Raw genomic sequence first — 21078 nt, 5'->3', positions numbered from 1 at the left:
CTGGTCTAATGTATCATTTAGGGCAGATATTTTCTTGTTGACTACCTGTCTTCACAGTCTATGCACTGATGTAATTGCTTTTTTAATCCATTTAGCCACTCTGTTTTAAAGTAACTATTACAGTATGTATTTATTGCCATTTTGTTAATTGTTTCCTGGCTATTTTGTAGTTCCTCTCTATTTCTTTCTTCTTCTCTTGCTTGCTTCCCTTATGGTTTGATGTCTTTCTCTAGTGTTATTGTTAGATTCCTTTCTCATTATCTTTTGTGTATCTACTGTAGGTTTTTGCTTTGTGGTTAGCATGTGGCTCACATATGAGTACATATATATACACACACACACACAACATATATATATAACAGTCTATTTTAAGTTGATAAGTTTATGATATAACATTTACATCTTCTATTTTGTGTATCCTGTAACTAATTATTATAGTTGTTTTTACTACTTCTGTCTTTTAACCTTTAACTAATTTCACTATATATTTACCTTTACCAGTGAGATTTTTGCTTTCATAGGTTTTCTTGTTTCTAATTAGTGCCGTTTCTTTTCAGGTTAAAGAAGATCCTTTAACATTTCTTGTAGGGTCAGTAGTGGCAATGAACTCTGTTAGCTTTTGCTTGTTTGGAAGACTGTTTACCTCTCCTACATTTCTGAATGATAATCCTGCTGGGTAGATTATTCTTGGTTGGAAATCTTTTCCTTTCAGTGCTTTTAATATATTGTGCCAGTTCCTTCTATCCTGCAAAGTTTCTGCTTAAAAATCTGCTTGTGGTCTTATGGGGGTTCTCTTGTATGTAACAAGTTGTTTTTCTCTTGTTGCTTTTAAGATTCTCTCTTTATCTTTAAATTTTGACATTTTAATTATAATGAGTCTTGGGAGGATGTCTTTGGGTTCCTCTTATTTGGAGCTCTCCGGGCTTCCTGGATCTGGATGTCTGTTTCCTTCTCCAGGTTAGGGAAGTTTTCAGCCATTATTTCTTCAGATAAGTTTTCTGCCCCTTTCTCTCTAGGACCCGTATAATGCAAATGTTGTTCTTCTTAATGTTGTCTCATAGGTACCTTAAGCTATCTTCTCTTTTTAAAATTCATCTTTTGCTACTCTGTTTGAGTGAATTCCACTTCCCTGTCTTCAAGATCACTGATCCATTCTTTTGCTTCATCTAATCTGCTGTTGAATCACTCTAGTGTATTTTTTAGTTCACTTATTGTATTCTTCAGCACTGCAACTTCTGTTGGGTACTCTCTTATATTTTCAGTCTCTTTGTTGAAGTTCTCACTGTGTTCATCCATTCTTCTCTTGAGTTAAGTGACCATCTTTATGACCATTACTTTGAACTTTTTATCAGGTAAATTAGTTATCTCTATTTTGTCAAGGATTTTTTCTGGGGTTTTATCTTTTTCTTCATTTGGAAAACAACTAAAATAAGTAAAAAAAAATTAAAATAATTAGGAAGGCATATGTATGTACTCAAATTATATTAAATGTTAGCAACTGACAGATAAACAAGGGCATCAGAATGCTACCTTGAATGGAAGTACACAGCTATGAGAGCCGGTAATCACATGGTTAATGTCCATATGTGACCCGAAGTTGATAGTGTAGCATGAAACAAGGATTATTGTTGATTTCTTTTGGTACACTTGAAATCCAAATGTATTAAAATTACAATAGTATCATTCTGTGTGTGTTTAATGACTTTCCCCAGAATCCTACCTAATATATTATTAATATCTTTGCATCTGCCTTTTTGTTTGCATTTTGTTTTCTATTTCTCCTTTGCAACCCTCTTACTTTCAGTGTTTATTCAATTCTCTAATTATCTTCCTCCCATCTGGTTTGCTTTTTATATTTTCCTATATTGGTCAGTTTCTTTCCAGATTCTTTTTTCACCTTATAAATTTTCTCTTAGTAGATTTTCTTTAGTTAGTTTAGTCCATTCACATTTACAAATGAAGACATAAAATACTGATTAAATTTGCATTTCCTGATGACTATTGATGTTGAACATATGTGTTTATTGGAAATTTGTATATTTACTTTGATGAAGTGTACATTCATTTCTTTTGGTCAAATTTCATTGTATTGATCAGTTTCTATTTGTTGAGATTTTAACATTCCGGATGATGTTCTTAAGAAAGATATGTAATTTGCAAATATTTTATCAAATATGTTGTTTGCCATTGATTATCTTAATAGTGTCTTTCAAAAATTAATCATTTTTGTTTATTGATTTTTCTATGATGTTTTGTCTAAGAAATTCTTGCCTAACTCAAAGTCACAAACATTTTCTCCTAGATTTCCAAGAATTTTATAATTTTAGGTTTTACATTTATTCCTATGATGCATTTTGAGTTAATTTTTGTATGTGGTGAGGGGTAAGAATAAATCTCATCTTTACATATAAATATCCAATTTATCCATCATTTTTGTTGAATATTTCTTTTTTTCCACTGAATTGGTTTTGTGTCTTTGCTGAAAGCAATTTGCCGTCTAAGTGTTGATCTATTTCTGGACTCTCTCTTCCTTTGGTCTATTTTGATGTCTTGATGTCAATTCCACATTGTTTTGATTACTGTAGCTTTTTAAAAAGTCTTAGAAGTAAGACTTAGAATATTAAAATTAGTGAGGCTTCCAACTTTGTTGTTCTTTTTCAAAGTTATTTTGGCTATCCCTGCTCCTTTGCATTTCTAGTAAAATTTAGGGTAAACTTGTTGATTTTACCAAAAACACCTGTTGAGATTTTGATTCAAACTAAATTGAATCTATAAATCAATTTGATTATAATTACTCTCTTAACAATATTGAGTTTTCCAATTAATGATTATGGTATACCCTCCCTTTATTTAGGTCTTCTGTAATTTCTTTCAACAATGTTTCTAGTTTTTAGTGTACCAGTCTCACACATTTGTCAGACATATCACTAAATATTTATCTCAAAACATCTATGACCTATGCTAAAATGTTCATGTAATGACCAACCACCTTTGATAATATTTTTGGTATTTCTTTACCCTAATTAAGATTCAAAATTTAGAAGGAAAACAAACTTTAAAAGGATGATTTAGAGTTCCAAATATTTCTTGAGTTTTTAATACGGCTGCTCCCTTGTCTTGTCATCCATGATGACATGGCAGTAATAAGTGAGAAGTGATGATGTAAATAGTTACAATTGTTGTGTTCCCTGTGTTTAATTAGCTTAACATAGTTACACGAGTGGCCCTGTTTTGCAAGTCCACAATATGGTTAATTGTCTAATCAAAAAGAAATGTTCAATCTTCCTAGAATAATTATATACTGGTAAAATGTTATGAATATAAATATGTTTCATTGGTTGTATAATACTCATGATCAGTAGACACACGGTCATGTACATGGTCATGCTTCTGTTAATGCCACTCTATCAGGACTCAGCATGTGCCTTATTCGTTATACTATATTGTGCTAGTGCTTTGGTGCAAGGCACTCATTTTACAAGAAGAGAAGTAAGGCAATGCGCTGATACCCATGGGAGTCAATAGAATTATCATGCACCTGGTCAAACAGAATCAAGTGTACTTATGGAATGGTGGAATCACTTATTGAAGACTCGCTTGTTGGACCAACTGGCTGTCAGAACTTTACAAAGTTGAGTAACTGTCATCCAGGATATGGTCTGTGCTCTGCGTTATCAACCAATATATAAGGCTATTTCTCTCCTAATCAGACTATTGGCCCAAGTACAATGGGTACAGGTGGGAGCTACCACTATAAAACCTACCTAGCCACTCTCAACTTTTTTTCCTTGCTGCCTCTATGACATTGAGCTTTGCTGAATTATTATACTCACTTCCCAACAGAGGGATAATTTTACTAGGGGACACAACAGTTGCTCCTCCCTCCTGGCCATGCATTTCACTGAACCAACAGGTAAACTAAACGCTTTGTATTTCTTTGGGTAACTGATACTGATTAGCAAAATATATTGATAGAGAGGAGACAAGGAGGAGTATAGTATAACCCAGGGAATTTTCCAGAATTCCTAATACTGCCATGTGCGAGGTTAAATATTAATGAACAACTACAGCAATTCCACATGGCCAGACCATAAGGGCTCAGATCCTTCATCAATGAATATTTGCATCACCTACTAGGTAAACAACTTCCGCGTACTGAGGATATTGTTGACACCAAGGGGAATATGGAAAGAAAAATACCAACTATTACCTTTAAGCAGTTGCATACATGAGGACTTTATGAGCTACCATTATTTTCTTCCTTTGACTCATTATCTTTCCCTTACTATGTTACACAATGTGTGTTTAAGGCAGTTAACTCAATGATTTAATTTTTATCAAATACAAATTAAGATTTTTTGGCTGATATAGAACAGTTTAAAAAATTATTTTGAAGGTATACAGTGAGTGTTGAGAAATTATTAACTTAATATATGACATGTGGATAAAAAACCTTAAAGCAATTCAAGTTGCAAAGTGAACCTAACTTTAGATCCAGTCAATCACCATTTAACCTTTATTTAAAGCATTAGAGGGCATTTGATGGGTTTTGACCCATACTGTGTTCATGCTATTCTACTTCTTATTATCCATTTTCATTGACAAAATATAGCTAAATAATGAATTTGGAGAGTTTTGGGTGAAAATGAAATGAAGTTTATGACAGGAAACAAAAATTTCCCTTTAACTTATATTGTGAAGGATAGAACTTCCTTTCATAACTATTTTTATTTGCTTACCAAAAACTTTGTCATGATGAAATGAAATGCTTTTGTTCAGTGAAGAAATCAAGATTGAAAAATCCTTTTGTTCCATCCCAAAGGATTCACACAGCCAGGAAAGGAAAAACGTGAATATGCATTTTGACTCCTCTTAAGGCTCTTCTTTTTCATTTATTTTCTTCTTCTTCTTTAATCTAGAATCTCTGTGGTCTTCATGGGCTTTGGCCCTGGAGCCTAGATATCTTAAGTGACATGCTTCCTTCTCTCCCCCGAGGACTATCTCCCAGAAGTTGGGGGGAATCTTAATGCTGCAATTATTTGAAAAAGTTACACTGTTATGCCAAAACCAAAGCCATTATGGAGAACTGCCACTGATGTTTCAGCTGATTATAAGGGATTCCATATGTCTCAAGGCCTGTAGTTATATAGTCAAGACAATCTACTTTCCTCCTTTAAAAGGATTCAAGCATTCATAAAAGGCCACAGAGAGAATATTCTGCAAACTGATTCCTCCGGTTCACTTTGCATAACCATAGGATATAATTCCTGGAATTATTTCAGTTGTAGCAGAGCATCATTTAGAAAATTCACCTTGTCTCTCTTCTGTAAAGGCCTACAGCATTTTTAAAGAAATTAACTACTAAAAAAAAGGACAGTTATTCAAACAGAGCAGTAAGGAAAATATGTCCAATTTCTCTATGGGAAGAATCCACAACTGGGGTAATGAAGATGCATTTGGAAATTTCAGGGGCGGGGATGGTTTCATTTTATCCCAATGTGATGATTTTTCAGTACCAGTATTTGTAACATAGCCACTAATTACCTTTATGTTTACCCTTTCTAGAATTAAAACCATAGCAAGAGGAAAATGTCAAATTCCGCTGCTTCATTTACAGAACCTGACAAATTACCAAATAATACAAGGTAAAAGTAAATTTTAAAACATGTGAGTTTTTGACTAATAATAAGTCACAAACTGACTACTTGTTTGCTGGCTACTCTGGGAAAAACTTTCCCTTTTCTAGGTATAAATGTCGTTACTCATAAACATTAATATAAGAATGATTTTAATAGGAATAAATCTTGAAAATTAAAATAATCTGTGTCGTTGCTCCTAGGTGAGACTAAAGGAATATAAGTAAGACATATTATTTTTCAAAAAATATTTCATGACTACTTCAGGCTCTCTTTTCACTGCTTAAATATCTTACATCTCCCCAGAGCCTAAGTATAATGTATCTGAAATCTTCCTCCTTTATAATACAATTATTTGCAAATTTAATTTTTGATGGAGCTGGTGACTAATAAAAATCTGAAAATAATGTACCATGCCATTTTCCTATTAACCACCTTTTTCTCAGCGAATTATTAAATTTCTCTCGTTTCTTTATTCTTTCTAAACTTTTGCAGTTTCTGTGATTCCTTTCCTCAACTTAGAGTGGTTTATCCAAAAAAGTCCATATAAATATTATCAATTTTAAGCCTAATTAGTACTCATGATTTTGGTGTGCATTGTAGCGTTGAGCACAGAAAGATAAAATAAAAATAATACTGGCCAATATTTATCGAGTACTTTGCCATAAATGGTGCTAAGTGATTGACATGCATTATCTCATTGTCTACCCCCAAGAAAACTTTGAGCATTATATAATTTTTTCCCTCCTTTATATGAGGATGCAGTCGTATAGTAACTTGGCAAAAGTTACATCAGTAACTTAAGGAAGTAACATAAGTAAGTGATACAAGTGATGTAAGTAAGTTACATAAGTAACTGGTCCAAGGTCCCAGTTAGAAAATGAGAGAAGCAGCACTGGAACTCACCTCTGCTGAAACCTAAACCCATGCTCACCACTGCAGTATTACAGAGTCTTCAAGTTTTTCTCTGATTCTACAGCTCAATTATCATTCAACTTTTATCTATATAATAAATATGTACTGAATAATTGCCATTTGCCAGACACAGAACATTCTGCTAAAAATGTATGGAGGATGAAGTTTTGATTTTAAGGAAGTTATTGTCAAGTGAGGAATTATTAATATTTGATAGAAAAGATGGTGATAATAACTACTATCCTAGGAAGAGTGATGTATGTAGAGATGTTTTAACCCAGGTTGAAGAATTGGGGAATTTATTTTGAAGATAAGAAACTTTACTGAACTCTGAAGTTCAAGTCGAAGTAACTCGGGCAAAAGAACAGGAAGGAGTCCTTATCACAGGTGGTGTCAGGCAGTGATCAGGAGCAGGGATTCTGGAACCACATTTTGTGGCTTCAAATTCTGATTCTTTACCTAATAGGTGGCTTTTAACAGATTTCATTTCTCTGTATATCAGTTTCTTCATCTGTAAACTGGGGAATATTATAGTATTCGCCTCATATGATTGTTGTAGGGATTAAATGAGCTACTAAAGCATTGGGAAAAGTGTCTGGCATAAAAAAGTGCCACATAAATGTTTGCTATTATTATTAATATTCTCCAGGCAAAATGGTGCACATAAAACCCTGAGGGGAGAGAAAGAGTGACCATATTGTTCATACAAGGAGTTCAAAATCTTACTTGAGCTGTCTAGTGAATGAATTAATGATGACTGTGAAAGTCATATCCAGAGTAAATAAGAATGCAAGCAACAATTCCTTCATATGTATCTTGTGTTCAGTATCCATTTCTAAAGTCATTCTTCTATGTAGATGATCTGTAGGCTGCTTCTTAAGAAACTATGAGCTATGAACTGAGGAAATGCAGGGAGATTGTCTTTATGAAGAGACTTAGGAGGCCCATCTGGGAGAGAAATCCTAGCATGTGAGTGCTAATAATTTTTGTGTTTGTTGTGCACAAAATATATCAGAATCCAAACTTTCCGTTACCCACAAAAAGTAATTGCACCTTTTAAATAGTTTTCAAATGTAGTCACTTTCTTTTATCCGCTGGTACTCTAAATTCAGCCTCTAAGTTAAGCTTTCCTAAACTAGACTGCTGAAGCCCCCTCTATCTCCAATCCCAGACACCAAAATTGCTTCCCAAATGCCTTTTATTACATTATTTGTGCTCTGTTCCAATCAGTTTTTCTTGACATTGAATTTAGCGCATAAATTGTGATTTGGAAATGCATACAGAAGGAATACATACAAAGGTAAAAGGCATTTGGGTAGAAAGGCATTGTGTTACACTCAAAGGAAAAGGATCTAATTCCACCACTTGTAGGAATTGGGGCATAAAACTAACCTTTTGATTCATCATCAGTTGGAATTGGCTTAAATTTAAGTCACACTAATTTTGTAAGGTTAAAAGGAATAATGATTATAGAATAGTCTTGTAAATCCTAATACTGTAAGAGATTATTTGTAGCTAGAATCCAAGCCAAGAGTTCATTTGTTTCTTTTGCATTGTGCCTCTCAGCAGGTTTCTGCCATGGGTGACAGGAGAACAAGTAATTACTCAGAAGTGACTGACTTCATTCTTGTCGGCTTCAGGGTCCGCCCAGAGCTCCATATACTCCTCTTCCTGCTATTTCTGCTCTTATGTGCCATGGTCCTTCGAGGGAATGTTGGGATGATTGTCGTAATAATGACTGATCCCCAGCTGAACACACCAATGTATTTCTTCCTAGGCAACCTCTCCTTCATTGATCTCTTCTATTTGTCTGTTATTGCACCCAACGCTATGAACAACTTCTTTTTTTTAACTTTTAATTTTTTGTTTATTGTGTTAACATTGGTTTATAACATTGTATAAATTTCAGGTGTACATCATTATACTTCTATTTCTGCATGGATTACATCGTGTTTTCATGTTCACCACCCAAATACTAATTACAATCCATCACCACTCACATGTGTCGAATTATCCCTTTTGCCCTCCCGCCTTCCCCCTTCCCCTCTGGTAACCACCAATCCAATCTCTGTCTCTATGTGTTTGTTTATTGCTGTTATTATCTACTACTTAATGAGTGAGATCATACGGTATTTGACCTTCTCCCTCTGACTTATTTCACTTTGCATAATACCCTCAATGTCCATCCATGTTGTCACAAATGGTTGGATTTCATTGTTTCTTATGGCTGAGTAGTATTCCATTGTGTATATATACCACATCTTCTTTATCCATTCGTCCCTTGATGGGCACTTAGGTTGCTTCCAAGTCTTGGCTATTATGAATAACGCTGCAATGAACAACTTCTGGTATGAGAGCAAGTCCATCTCCTTCACAGCCTGTGTGATCCAGCTCTTCCTTTTTGTCCTCTTCATTGTGACTGAGCCATTTCTCCTGGCAGACATGGCTTAGGACCGCTTCCTTGCCATCTGCAACCCACTCCTCTACTCTGTCCAGATGTCAACACGTCTCTATTTTCAGTTGGTGGCTGGTTTCTATTTCTGTGGCTGCATCACTGCAATTTTTCCCAACAGAACAACATTTATTGCATCCTTTTATGCTTCTTGTGCCATCAATCACTTTTATTGTGATGACCGTCTGCTTCAGAGGATTTCTTGTTCTGATCTCTACATTCGTAAGGTGATTTCTTTTCTCTTATGTGGCATTACTATTTTGCCTACCGTAATTGTCATTATTGTGTCCTATATGTATATTGTGTCCACAGTTCTAAAGACACGCTCCAGTGAGGGACGTAAGAAAGCCTTCTCCACGTGCAGCTCTCACCTAGGAGTCATGAGTGTGCTGTATGGTGCTGTCTTTTTTATGTATCTCACTCCTGACAGATTTCCTGAGCTGAGTATAGTGGCCTCCTTATGTTACACCTTAGTCACTCCCATGTTAAATCCTTTGATTTACTTTCTGAGAAACAAAGATGTCAAAGAGGCACTAAAGAAACTACTAGAGAAGAAAAATACTATTCTTTGATTATTATTTCTTTTCCACCAAAGGAGTTGTAGATGTTTATTTCATACTCCTTGGTGGCCATTAAGGAACGTTTTTCTCCTAAATATCATCAAAACATTATCGGAAGCTTTTTTGAGGTGATGTGCCCTTCTCATATATTACTTTTTTTTTTTTCCATTGACAAATTGTTAATCCTGAACGTCCTGGATATGGCAGACATACTGGACATTAGAGAAGTGTTTTTCAAGACAAACCCTCCCATTGATTTCAAATAACATTTTATTTCACAGAACTGATTTCTATTTATGGCATTCCGCTGAACGGTATTTTTGTTTTATTATAATGTTTAAACAATATTTTGACTGATATTTGTCTTTGGAATTGCTCCTCCTGTTACACACAATCATTGATAAGTTATGATAATGCCCAAATTATTTTTTTAAATGAAACATATCCCAATTTTATAATTGATTTCCTTAGTATGTAAAGTGGTTATTAAATTTTTACTTTGAATCAAGGATTTTATATATGTTATATTGATAAGAAGTCATAATATGAAGGAAAAAACAATAATTAATTTTCACTATATGCATGAACATGGAAAGTTATATATCGTGTGTGTCAGACATTGTGGAGAGCTCTGATGCACTGCTGTTTCTGGAACATAGCATAGAGCACCAAAGTGGGAGATAGAGATATGCAAACATTTTTAAGCATCATTCCCTCAATTTGGATCTTCCTAATATTTTCCTTTGTTAATTATTGTGAGGAATATTTAATAAAGGGATATGAACAAAGCTCTCATCAAAATAGATTGTGATCCAAAATTTACTCATGTATGCCTCTGAATATTTATTTATTAGTTTAATTTTATTAACTACCTTTGTCACATGTCCTGGTCTGTGGTAGGCCCAGGTGTAAGTAACCTCATTCTTTAAGGATCTTACAATTTAGTGTAAGAATTACATCTTTGGACAGACAATTAAAATCAAAAGTTGTGCATGCCAAAGATAAACACAGATATTGCAAAGTGAAGTGCCTGAGAACAGGTGGTCGGTAATCAGGGGAAATCTTCAGGGCTATGTGGAAGATATATCGAAAGGGGATAAGATTGGAGTTAGGGAAACTGCTGTATCAGTTCATGTTATTGATGTGGGCTTGAAGTATGCCAATGTAAATGAAAAAAGGCTGTTCTCAGAAATTGCAGGGAAAATACACAGAAAATATTAACTGATTGGTATATACCAAGGAAAGTGTCTCTCACCATTTTGAACTTGAATGAAGTGCGTCGGATAAAAACGGATAAAAAGTAAAGGAGTTCTCAGCAAACTGGGATAGAGGGGAACATCCTCCACTTGAAAGAGAACATCCACAAAAATTCTAAAGCTAAGATCATATTTAATGGTGAGAAACTGGAAGCTCTCCTGCTAAGGTTAGGAACAAGGCAAGGATGTCTCCCCTCACCACACCTATTCAACCTCCTACTGGAAGTCTTAGCTAATGCAATAGACAAGAAAAGGAAATAAAATAGTTATAGGCTGAATTATGTCTTCCCAAACTTATATGTTGAAGCCCTAACCCCCTAGTACTGCAGTATGTAACTGCTGTTATATTTGGAGACAGGACCTTCAAAGAGGTAATTAAAATAAAGCTGGTATGGTGGGCTCTTGTAAAACTTGACTGGTGCCTTTATAAGGAGAGGAGATTATGACACACAGAGAGACACCAGGGGTGCATGTGCACTGAGGGACGACCACGTGAAGAGGGAGCAAGACAAGGAAAGAAACCTCTGAGGCAACTGTATCCACTGACAGCTTGATCTTGGACTTCCAGTCTCCAGAACTGTGAGAAAATAAATTTGTTCTTTAAGCCTCCCAGTCTGTGGTATGTTGTTATGGCAGCTCTAGCAAACTAATACAACAAGGTATACAGAACGGAAAGGAAGAAAATAAATTGTCTTTATTAACACATGACATAAAAAATCTGAAAGAAATGACAAAAAAACTCCTGAAACTAATAAGAGGTTATAGGAAGTTTTCAGGATACATGGTTAATATACAAAAGTCAATTGCTTTCTATATACCAGCAATGAGCAAGTGGAATTTAAAATTTCGAACACAATACCATTTATATCAGCACACCTGCCCCCAAAATGAAATACTTATGTATAATTCTCACAAAATAAGTGCAAAGTCTATGAGAGGAAAACTGTAAAACTCTAACAGAAGAAATTAAAGAACCTAATTAAATGGAGAGATATTCTATATTCATGGAGAAAAAGACTCAATATTGTCAAGATGTCAGTTCTTCCCACTTTGTTCTATACATCTAATGCAATCCCAGCCCAAATTCCTCAAGTTATTTTGTAGATATTGGCAAACTTTAATATTGAATCTAAAGTTTATGCAGAGAGGCAAAATACCCAGCATAGCCAACACAATAGTGAAGGAGAAGAACAGAATCAGAGCCCTGACACTGCACAACATCAAGACTGACTACAGCTACAGTAATCAAGAAAGTGTGGTATTGATGAAAGAATAGAAAACAGATCAATGTTCCAGAATGGAGAGACTAGAAATAGAGCCACATAAATATAGTCGACTGATCTTTGACAAAGGAGCAGAGGTAATTCAATGGAGAAAAGATAGTCTTTTCAACAAACGGTGTTGAAACAACTGGACATCCACATGCAAAAATGTGAGCCTAGATATAAACCTAATACCATTTACAAAAATTAACTCAATAGGATCATAGACCTAAGTGCAAAACACAAAACTATGAAACTCCTAGAAGATACCATAGAAGAAACCTAGATGACCATGGGTATGGCAATGCCTTTTTAGGTACAACACCAAAGGCATGATCCATGAAAGACATAATTGGTAAATTGGGCTTCACTAAAATTACAAACTTCTGCTCTGTGAAAAACACTGTCAAAGAATGAAATTAATAGACACAGGCTGGGGAAAAATATTTGCAGAGGACATATCAGATAAATGATATCCAAAGAACTCTGAATACTCAAGTATAAGAAAACACACAACTTGATTAAGAATTGGACCAAAGACCTTAACAGACACCTCACCAAAGAAGATATACAGAAGGCAAAAAAGCAAATGAAAAGATGTTCCACATCATATATCATCAGGGAGTGCAAATTAAAACAACAATGAGACACCACTACACACCTACAAGAATGGCCAAAATCCAGAACACTGACAACATCAAACATTGGTGAGTGTGTAGAGCAACAGGAACTCTTATACATCGTTGGTGGGAATTGCAAAATAGTACAGTCACTTTGGAAGACAATTTGGCAGTTTCTTACAAAACTAAGCATACTCTTACTATACGATCCAGCAGTTATGCTGCTTGGTATTTACCCAAAGAGTTGAAAAGTTATGTTCATACGAAAAACCTGCACACAGATCTTTATAACAGTTTTAATCTTACTGCTAAAATTTAGAAACTACCAAGATTTCCTTCAGTAAGTGAATGGATAAATAAACCATGGTGCATCCAGTTAATGGAATATTATTCAACACTAAAAAAAAATGAGCTACTGGGCTGTGAAAAGACATAAAAGAAGCTTAAATGCATATTACTAAGTGAAACAAGCCGATCTGAAAATGCTACCTATTGTATAATTCCAACTATATGACATTCTAGAAAAGGCAAAACTACGGAAACAGGAAAAAGACTGGCGGTTGCCAGGGGTTGTGGGGAGGAGGAAGGGATGGATAGGGAGTGCACAGATTTTTAGGGCAGTGAAAATACTCTATATGATCCCATAATTATGGATACATGTCATTATATATTTCCAAACCCACAGAATATATAACACCCAGAGTGAACCCTAAAGTAAACTATGGATTTTGGATGATAATGGTGTATCAATATAGGTTTATTGATTGTAATCAATGCACCAGTCTTGTGGGGGATGTTCATAATTGGCAAGCTATGCGTGAGTGGGGGCAGGGAATATATAGGACATCTCTGTACCTTCCTCTCAATTTTGTTGTGAACCTTAAACTTCTCTAAAAATTTAAAGTATTAATTAAAAACAAAAACAAAAAGAAGAATGAGATACTACTACACACCTCTTAGAATGGCCAAAATCTAAAACACTGTCTACACCAAATGCTGGCAAGGATGTGGAGAAACAGATATCCTCATTCATTTCTAGTGTAAATACAAAATGGTACAGCCACTTTGGAGGACAGTTTGCTAGTTTCTTACAAAACTAAACATACTCTTACTATGTGATCCAGCTATTGTGCTCCTTGGTATTTACCCAAAGGAGTTGAAAACTTATGTGCGCACAAAAACCTGTACATGGATATTTATAGCAGCTTTATTCATAATAGCCAAAACTTGGAAGTAACCAAGATATCCTTTAGTGGGTATGGATACATAAACTGTAGTACATCCAGACAATGGACTAATATTCAGCACTAAAAAGAATGAGTTATCAAGTCGTGAAAATACATGGAAGGACTGTAAATGCAGGTTCTAAGTGAGAGAAATCAATCTGAAAAGGCTACATACTGTATGATTCCAACTATATGACATTCTTTCAGTTAATGTACCTTTAAACAACAGAATAATTTTTATAAATAATTTCTATATTTTTGTTGTTGTTTGCTTGTTCAGTTTTTAGTGACTCTGCTGGACTATTTTATTGAATTCTGTTTGCTCTGAGAAGCCTGTGGTGTCCCTTCTCAGAGGCACAACCTTAGGCTTGTGCACAGTTACTCTTGCATGACAGTGGTTTTATCAGGGCTACCTTTGGCTGTGTTTTTCTCTATTATTTTGTGGAGTGTTTTGCCTCTATAGGTTTCCTACTGAGCAGATAGCCTCCACTAATTCCTCTTGTTCTGTTGTTTTGAAAACATCAGGGACATACATTGCTCTACAGTCTGATCCAACTAAATTTGGTCCCCTTTGTAGGGATAGATTTTAAGGCCAGTCTTTCAGGTTTGTTCCAGCTGCAGGAGACCGTTACTAGCTGTTTCCTTCCCTGGTTCTCTCTGGTAAACTTGTAGTTGGTCTGCAGTTAGTTTTTGCTCTTGTGTAGCTACTGGTCTCCTCTTAATTGCTTATCATGAAATAGTGTTATGTTTGTGATATCACTTATGCTTGAACTTTCCCACACTTGTTCCAAATAAAGTCAATTCACTTGGGGAGAGATTTGGAGCCTTCTGTTTTATGGCCTGCCTTTTATTCTAGGTAAAACCTGTGTTCAACTTCTCTGGAACTGGAGCTGGAACAGTAGCACACTTCTCTCAGAGTGACACCCTTGTTTTACGAGTAGGTTTCTGGGTGAGGTCAGGAGCCAATGGTCTTCTAACCTTGTCTCTCTTGCCATAGAACCTCTATCCTTGAACTGGGGCAACAGAGATTGAGGCCCCATTATTCTTGGCCTATCATGCCTGGGGTAAAACCTCCACCTATGAATGGGGGCTGGGTAGAGGAGATCTCCAGACATTTTTAGACTTGAATAGAGTTTCTACAACATGGAGCTAGAAGGGATAAGAAATATGTGCAGCCTGCTAATCTCAAGGTGATATGGTAGCCTTTGACTGAGATCTAGTGGAAGAAGAATCCCTATCTTCTTGGCAGCTTTGGTCTGAACAAGTGGACTTTCTATCATGGTGGACTGAGAGAGGGGAGGGATGGAGTTGGCCCTGGCTTAAAAACATGTATGTGAATGTTCATATCAGCTTTATTCACAATATCTAAGAACTGAAAACACCTCACCTGCTCATCAATTTAAGAGTGAAAAACAAAATTTGGTATATGTGTACAATGGAAAATGGAATACTACTCAATGATAAAAAGTATGAATTACTTATACACATGACAAAATGAATAAATCTCAAAATCATTTCACTAGTGTAAGAAGCCTGACAGCAAAGATTGCATACTGTGTGTGTGTGTCTGCATGCAAAAAAAAAAAAAATTGGATTACTGGTTATCTGGGAATGGATTTGGAAGGAGGTATGAACTAAAAAACGGCATGATAAATCTTTTGGAGGTGATGGAAATCTTCTGTATCTTGATGTGGTAATGATTTCATTGATGTATAAAACTGTAATAACTCACAGAGTTGTACATTCTGAATAAATACAGTTTACTTCATACCAGTTATTCCTCAATAAGTTTTAGGAAAAAATATTGAGTGGAGGTGCTTTTTTAGACCCAAGGACTAGCATTTTAGAACAATGACTTAGAAATGTCTTTTTGTGGACTGAAGATTTAGTTTGGCTTAAAAAACAGGAAATTACTCAAGTCAATAGAATAGATTTATTATATAAAAATCTCAATGTTAAATAGGCTAAAACCTTAAAAGCTCGTTAGTGTAGCAGCAGGAGAGTGAGGATTCACCACCATAAACACGATCATTTAAATTAAGAAAACTTTGCTAGTTATTGACACTACCATCAGCTACGATTATAAATGTAGTAGGGAGTCACTAGATGAGTTTGAAGAAGTTCCTTATGTGCATAATGTTTTAAATAAGAATGTGATTTAGGTACTAACGATGTTTTGAAAAATAGCCTGTAATTCCCAAATCAACAAATTAGCTAGATATTATTAAAATGATTTTGTTCATGACTTGCACCATAACTTTGATGATTTTATAAGCAGTCTTATAATGCATATATCATATTTAGAGAATCATATATATACATATATGTATTTATGCATTTATGTATATATTTTAATTTATATTAACATGCTAGTTAACTTTTTTTTTCAATCTCATCCTTGCTTTCAGAACTTACTCTGTACAGCTCATCCAACTTCCCTGAGTCTCACTCCAAACAGGAGTGAGAACAGAATATGCCTGAATATAATTCCTGTAGCAATGACAGCAATTACGCAACATCAGTAAAGGAAGGTAAAATATAAGCATTGAAAAATGACTATGCATATCCTCTTATGGTGAGGTCTGTTAGCCTCTACCTCAGCCCGAAGACTCTTTTCTGAGTCAGCTGGATGACACTGGATGTATATTGCTCTAGGAGGTGATTCAGTCAGTGACCATTCTTGGTATTTTTCTCAAAGGTATCATGGTGTGTGTATGTGTGTTTGTGCGTGTGTGTGTTTGTGTGTGTGAAGAGAGAGAGGAGAGAGAGAGAGAGGGACTATGATTATGTTTGTATTTATCTGTATGTGAGGGATCTGATGGTGGTTGGGTGGGTGCAGCACATGGTGAGTTAAGAAAAACATTCTTCTCCTTTGACAGTCAACTCTAGTGTTAGGATTTCTTTCCAGTTAAATATAAGATTACTAACATCCACTGGACAAGGACCCTGTGCTTGGGTCTTGGGTGGGCTGGAATCATAAAGAATCAGGATCCGTTTCATTGCAGGTGTGTTCCATTACAGGACTCAGAGTGCTGCCTGAAGGATCCTGCATTGTACTCCCAGAGGAGTGTTAGGAAAACGTGCCTCTTTCAACCTAAACATATTTCTACTTCATCTCAGGAGGGAGACAAGACACAGTGACCACTTACCTGAAAATCTTCATAAGGTTTTTCTACCTAGTGAGTCCTCTATTTTCCCCAATAATACATATTTTAAAAAATGTGAGTGAAAAAGGAAACATTTGTTAAGGTGTAAGAGAGGACTCTTAAAGAAAGACATGGGAGGAAAGATAAATAGATATAGTATTTGATGATAAGATACTATTTTGCATCAAATTGGGGGCTCTGTTCGTTTTTATTTTTAAATCTTTTCTGTTAGTTATCAGCAGAAAGAAAAGTAAAGACTGAAATAAATAAGCAGTTTCTCAAGATCTGTCTATGGAAATTAAAACAGGTCATCTTGGAGAATTGGGGATGCTCCGTGGCAAAGAATCAGGGAAAGGGGCAGAGAAAATTAGTCATCCTCTCCCAGACTTAAAATGACATGGTATTGAGGGCAGGAGGGAAGAATAAATCTGGCAGCTGTTAAATATATAGATTCAACCAATTTATATGAAATTTATATTATTTAATCCTTCAGGTAACTCTAAGATGTAGATACTACTGTGCACCTCATTTTACATGCGGAAACTAAAGTGCAGAAATATTCTGTAACTCGCCCAAAGCTACAGACGCACAAACAGAATCTGAAAGATCAGTCTGACTCATGAGCTCATTTCCTTAACTCTGAAGTTAACGATTAACTCGTATTACTCATATTTTCTCCTCATTTTATGAGGTAGTGTTTCCCCTGTCACAGATGCTGAAACATTAGAAGTCATTGTTCACTGCTCCCTCATTCTCATTTTCTCAACCATCGATCAATATTCAGCTTAGTTTACCTGCCATTTTAAAGAGTCCCTCTCTTCACTATCTCTAATAAGACTGCCTTTGTTAAAGCCACCACAAGCTCTTACTTGGACGACCACACACTTTCTGTGACTACCATATTCGCCCTATGATTATTTATCTTTCAAAAAACTACCAATGTGATTTTTGTAAGATGTCAATTTGAACACAATGCCACCTTTCTTAAAAATCCCTAATGCTTACCCCCAGTCTACAGAACAAAGGTCATCTTCGAAGCTTGGTTGTCTGTACGATTTCCCTGTGAAGTCTCATCTCTCACTTCCTGTCTTGTGCATTAAAAATCACTCATTAAACTGCATACAGTTCACTATATAGTTATTTATTTCCCTTTGCACAGAAACATGTCTCTTTCATCTTGCTCAATTCTATTTATTTTTAAAAAGGTGCTTAGGAAGTTTTCTCTGACTGTTAAGACCACTCACCTCTAGAGACCCCAGTCCCCTTGCATTTTCTATAGATGTCTTTTCACTGGGTTTACCACGTGGCAGTTTAGTTCTCTATTGAACAATTTTCTCCTCATTTGATTGTGAGGTTAGGTAGAGAAATTATTTATTCCTGGAGATGTTCATATGGCAAAGAGTACATCAAAATTCAATATCAATTTGATGAATTAATTCTCACAAAAACATATATGACAAAAATGAATTGTGTATACTTTTGATTTATTTCCACTACAGATTTCTTGTGCAAAGGGAGAATTTTCAAGAATAACCTATTCAAGCTGAGAAGTCATGAAATAAGTGTGTCACTCATTCTGGCTCTGGACAATTAAGAGTGACTCACACGTCATCCTTAGGCCTCTGTGCAGTGCAGAGTATCTGATTCTCTCACTAAGCACTCAAAAGGTTTTCTTCAGTAAATCTTATATTTTTGGCTGTCTGCTTATTATGTCAGATTTTGTTATCTCTACCAATTATATACATATCCACATTACATATGTTACTGATTCAAGATAAACAATACATCCCAAATAACATCTTCAGAGAGGCAGTAGAAAACTAGGAATATATTTTCCATAAAGACAAATGATATGTCAATCATTATCTTTATCCAAAATGAAGATGAAGTATGGAGAAAGCCGTTCCACTTCAAAATCAACAGCCAGGAAATATATAATCCAAATATATTCTTCAACTGCAAATACATGGAATTCAAATAAATAAACTTACTGAGATTAATTATTTCTAAGATCCACGGGTGCGTTTTTTGCATCAGTCTTTCCCCAAATTGTCATAACTCCCAGGGCTTTCAGTTATAGCAACGTTAAAATAGAATTAAATAAAAACAATTTTTTCCCCAAGATCTTTCTCAAGGCTTCTTTGACATCTTTGTTTCTCAGAGAGTAAATCAAAGGATTCAACATGGGAGTGACTAAGGTGTAACATAAGGAGGCAACTTTACTCAGCTCAGGAAATTTGTCAGGGATGAAATACATAAAAATGATGGCACCATACAGGACACTCACGACTCCTAGGTGAGAGCTGCATGTGGAGAAGGCTTTCTTACGACCCTCAGTGGAGCGTATCTTTAGAACTGTGGACACAATATACATATAGGACACAATAATGACAATTATGGTAGGCAAAATAATAATGCTGCATAAGAAATAATAAACCACCTTATGAATGTAGAGATCAGAGCAAGAAATCCTCTGAAGTGGACGGTCATCACAGTAAAAGTGGTCGATAGTCCGAGAAGCACAAAAGGATAAGGTAAATATTACACTGGTCTGAAGAACTGAGCTGATGCAGCCACAGAAATAGGAACCAGCCACCAACTGAGAGCAGAGACGTGTTGACATCTGGACAGAGTAGAGGAGGGGGTTGCAGATGGCAATGAAGCGGTCATAAGCCATGGCTGCCAGGAGAAATCCCTCAGTCACAATGAAGAGGACAAAGAGGAAGAGCTGGGTCACACAGCCTGCAAAGGAGATGGACTTGCTCTCAGACCAGAAGTTGATCAGAGCCTTGGGTGCAATAACAGACGAATAGAAGAGATCAATGAAGGAGAGGTTGCCTAGGAAGAAATACATTGGTGTGTTCAGCCGGGGATCAGTCATTATAATGGCCATCATCCCGACATTCCCTAGAAGGACCATGGCATACACGAGCAGAAATAGCAGGAAGAGGAGAATATGCAGCTCTGGGCGGACCCTGAAGCCGACAAGAATGAAGTCAGTCACTTCTGAGTGATTGTTTGTTCTCCTGTCACCCATGGCAGAAACCCAGAAACCTGCTGAGAAGCACAAGGCAAATAAATGCACTCTTGGCTTTAATTCTTGTGACATAAATGCTCTGTTCCATGTAGAATTAAATTACTTACAGTTTAGTTAAATATTGCATATAAAACAATTTTAATGTCAGGAAGACTCAAGAATTTCGTTTAGATAACCCTAGAATTCTGAGACTGTTCTATTAAGTAGTAAAAGAAGTTATTTGGTTATTGTATTTAAATCATACATTTGTAGGGAGTTCAGCAAAAATGTAGCATATTTTATTCTCTAATTTTACTCCCATTCTAAATTTTTAGTTTCAATATATTTATAGTTAAAGAATTATGTTTATGTAAAATATGTATTACGAGTAATCTAGAATAGAAGTATTACATATAATTTCTGTGAAAGTGTTTGTAGGAATTATGTTATCCAAGTCAGTGTTTGAATCATTATGTGACAGTAATATAAATATTTAAAAATACTTTTACCTTATTTTACTTCAATCTATTTAGGTTCCATTACTACTGTAGCCATATTTGAAAATAGAATAAAAATAGACAAGTTATTGGTATGTTAAAATTAATAACTTCCAAATCACTAAGCATGGATAAAATAAAATTCTCTAAAGGTATTTCCAAATACATGTTTATGTTCTCAGATCAAAATCATTCTCCCAAATAAATGCACTTCATTTTTTTTTATTTATTTTTTTTTTTTTGCTGAGGAAGATTCTCCCTGAGCTAACATCTGTGCCAACCTTCCTCTATTTTGTTTGTAGGTCGCTGCCACAGCATGGCTGCTGACGAGTGGTGTTGGTCCATGCCCAACACCAGGCTGCTGAAGCAGAGCACACCAAACATAACCGCTAGGCCACCAGGTGGGCCCCCAAATAAAGGCATTTCTATTGCCTCACTACAAATACTTCATTTACATTAGTAGCTGTTTAATTTAAAAATGCCATAACCATT

General features: G+C 35.5%; 2 protein-coding genes and 1 pseudogene across 2 annotated transcripts in view; 1 reads left to right on the top strand and 2 right to left on the bottom strand.

The window, feature by feature from the left end:
- LACRT (lacritin) overlaps positions 1-21078 on the bottom strand; it is a 618678-nt gene that overhangs the window by 468585 nt on the left and 129015 nt on the right. The gene's annotated exons all lie outside the window — the stretch shown is intronic.
- On the top strand, positions 8115-9575 carry LOC101402275 (olfactory receptor 9K2-like; annotated as a pseudogene).
- LOC101402525 (olfactory receptor 9K2-like) lies at positions 19148-20161 on the bottom strand. Its single transcript, XM_004429172.1, has one exon. It carries the CDS (start codon positions 20108-20110, stop codon positions 19148-19150), a length of 963 nt encoding a protein of 320 aa, XP_004429229.1. The 5' UTR covers positions 20111-20161.

The sequence above is a fragment of the Ceratotherium simum genome, chromosome 17 (genome assembly GCF_057802395.1).
Source record: "Ceratotherium simum simum isolate JZ-2026a chromosome 17, ASM5780239v1, whole genome shotgun sequence".
NCBI lineage: Eukaryota > Metazoa > Chordata > Mammalia > Perissodactyla > Rhinocerotidae > Ceratotherium > Ceratotherium simum.
The sequence above is the reverse complement of the archived record's forward strand: the minus strand, read 5'-3'. Positions and strand labels throughout refer to the sequence as shown.

Excerpts from the sequence above, each read along its gene's own strand:
- LOC101402525 (XM_004429172.1), bottom strand. The coding sequence starts at position 20,110 with ATGGGTGACAGGAGAACAAACAATCACTCAGAAGTGACTGACTTCATT.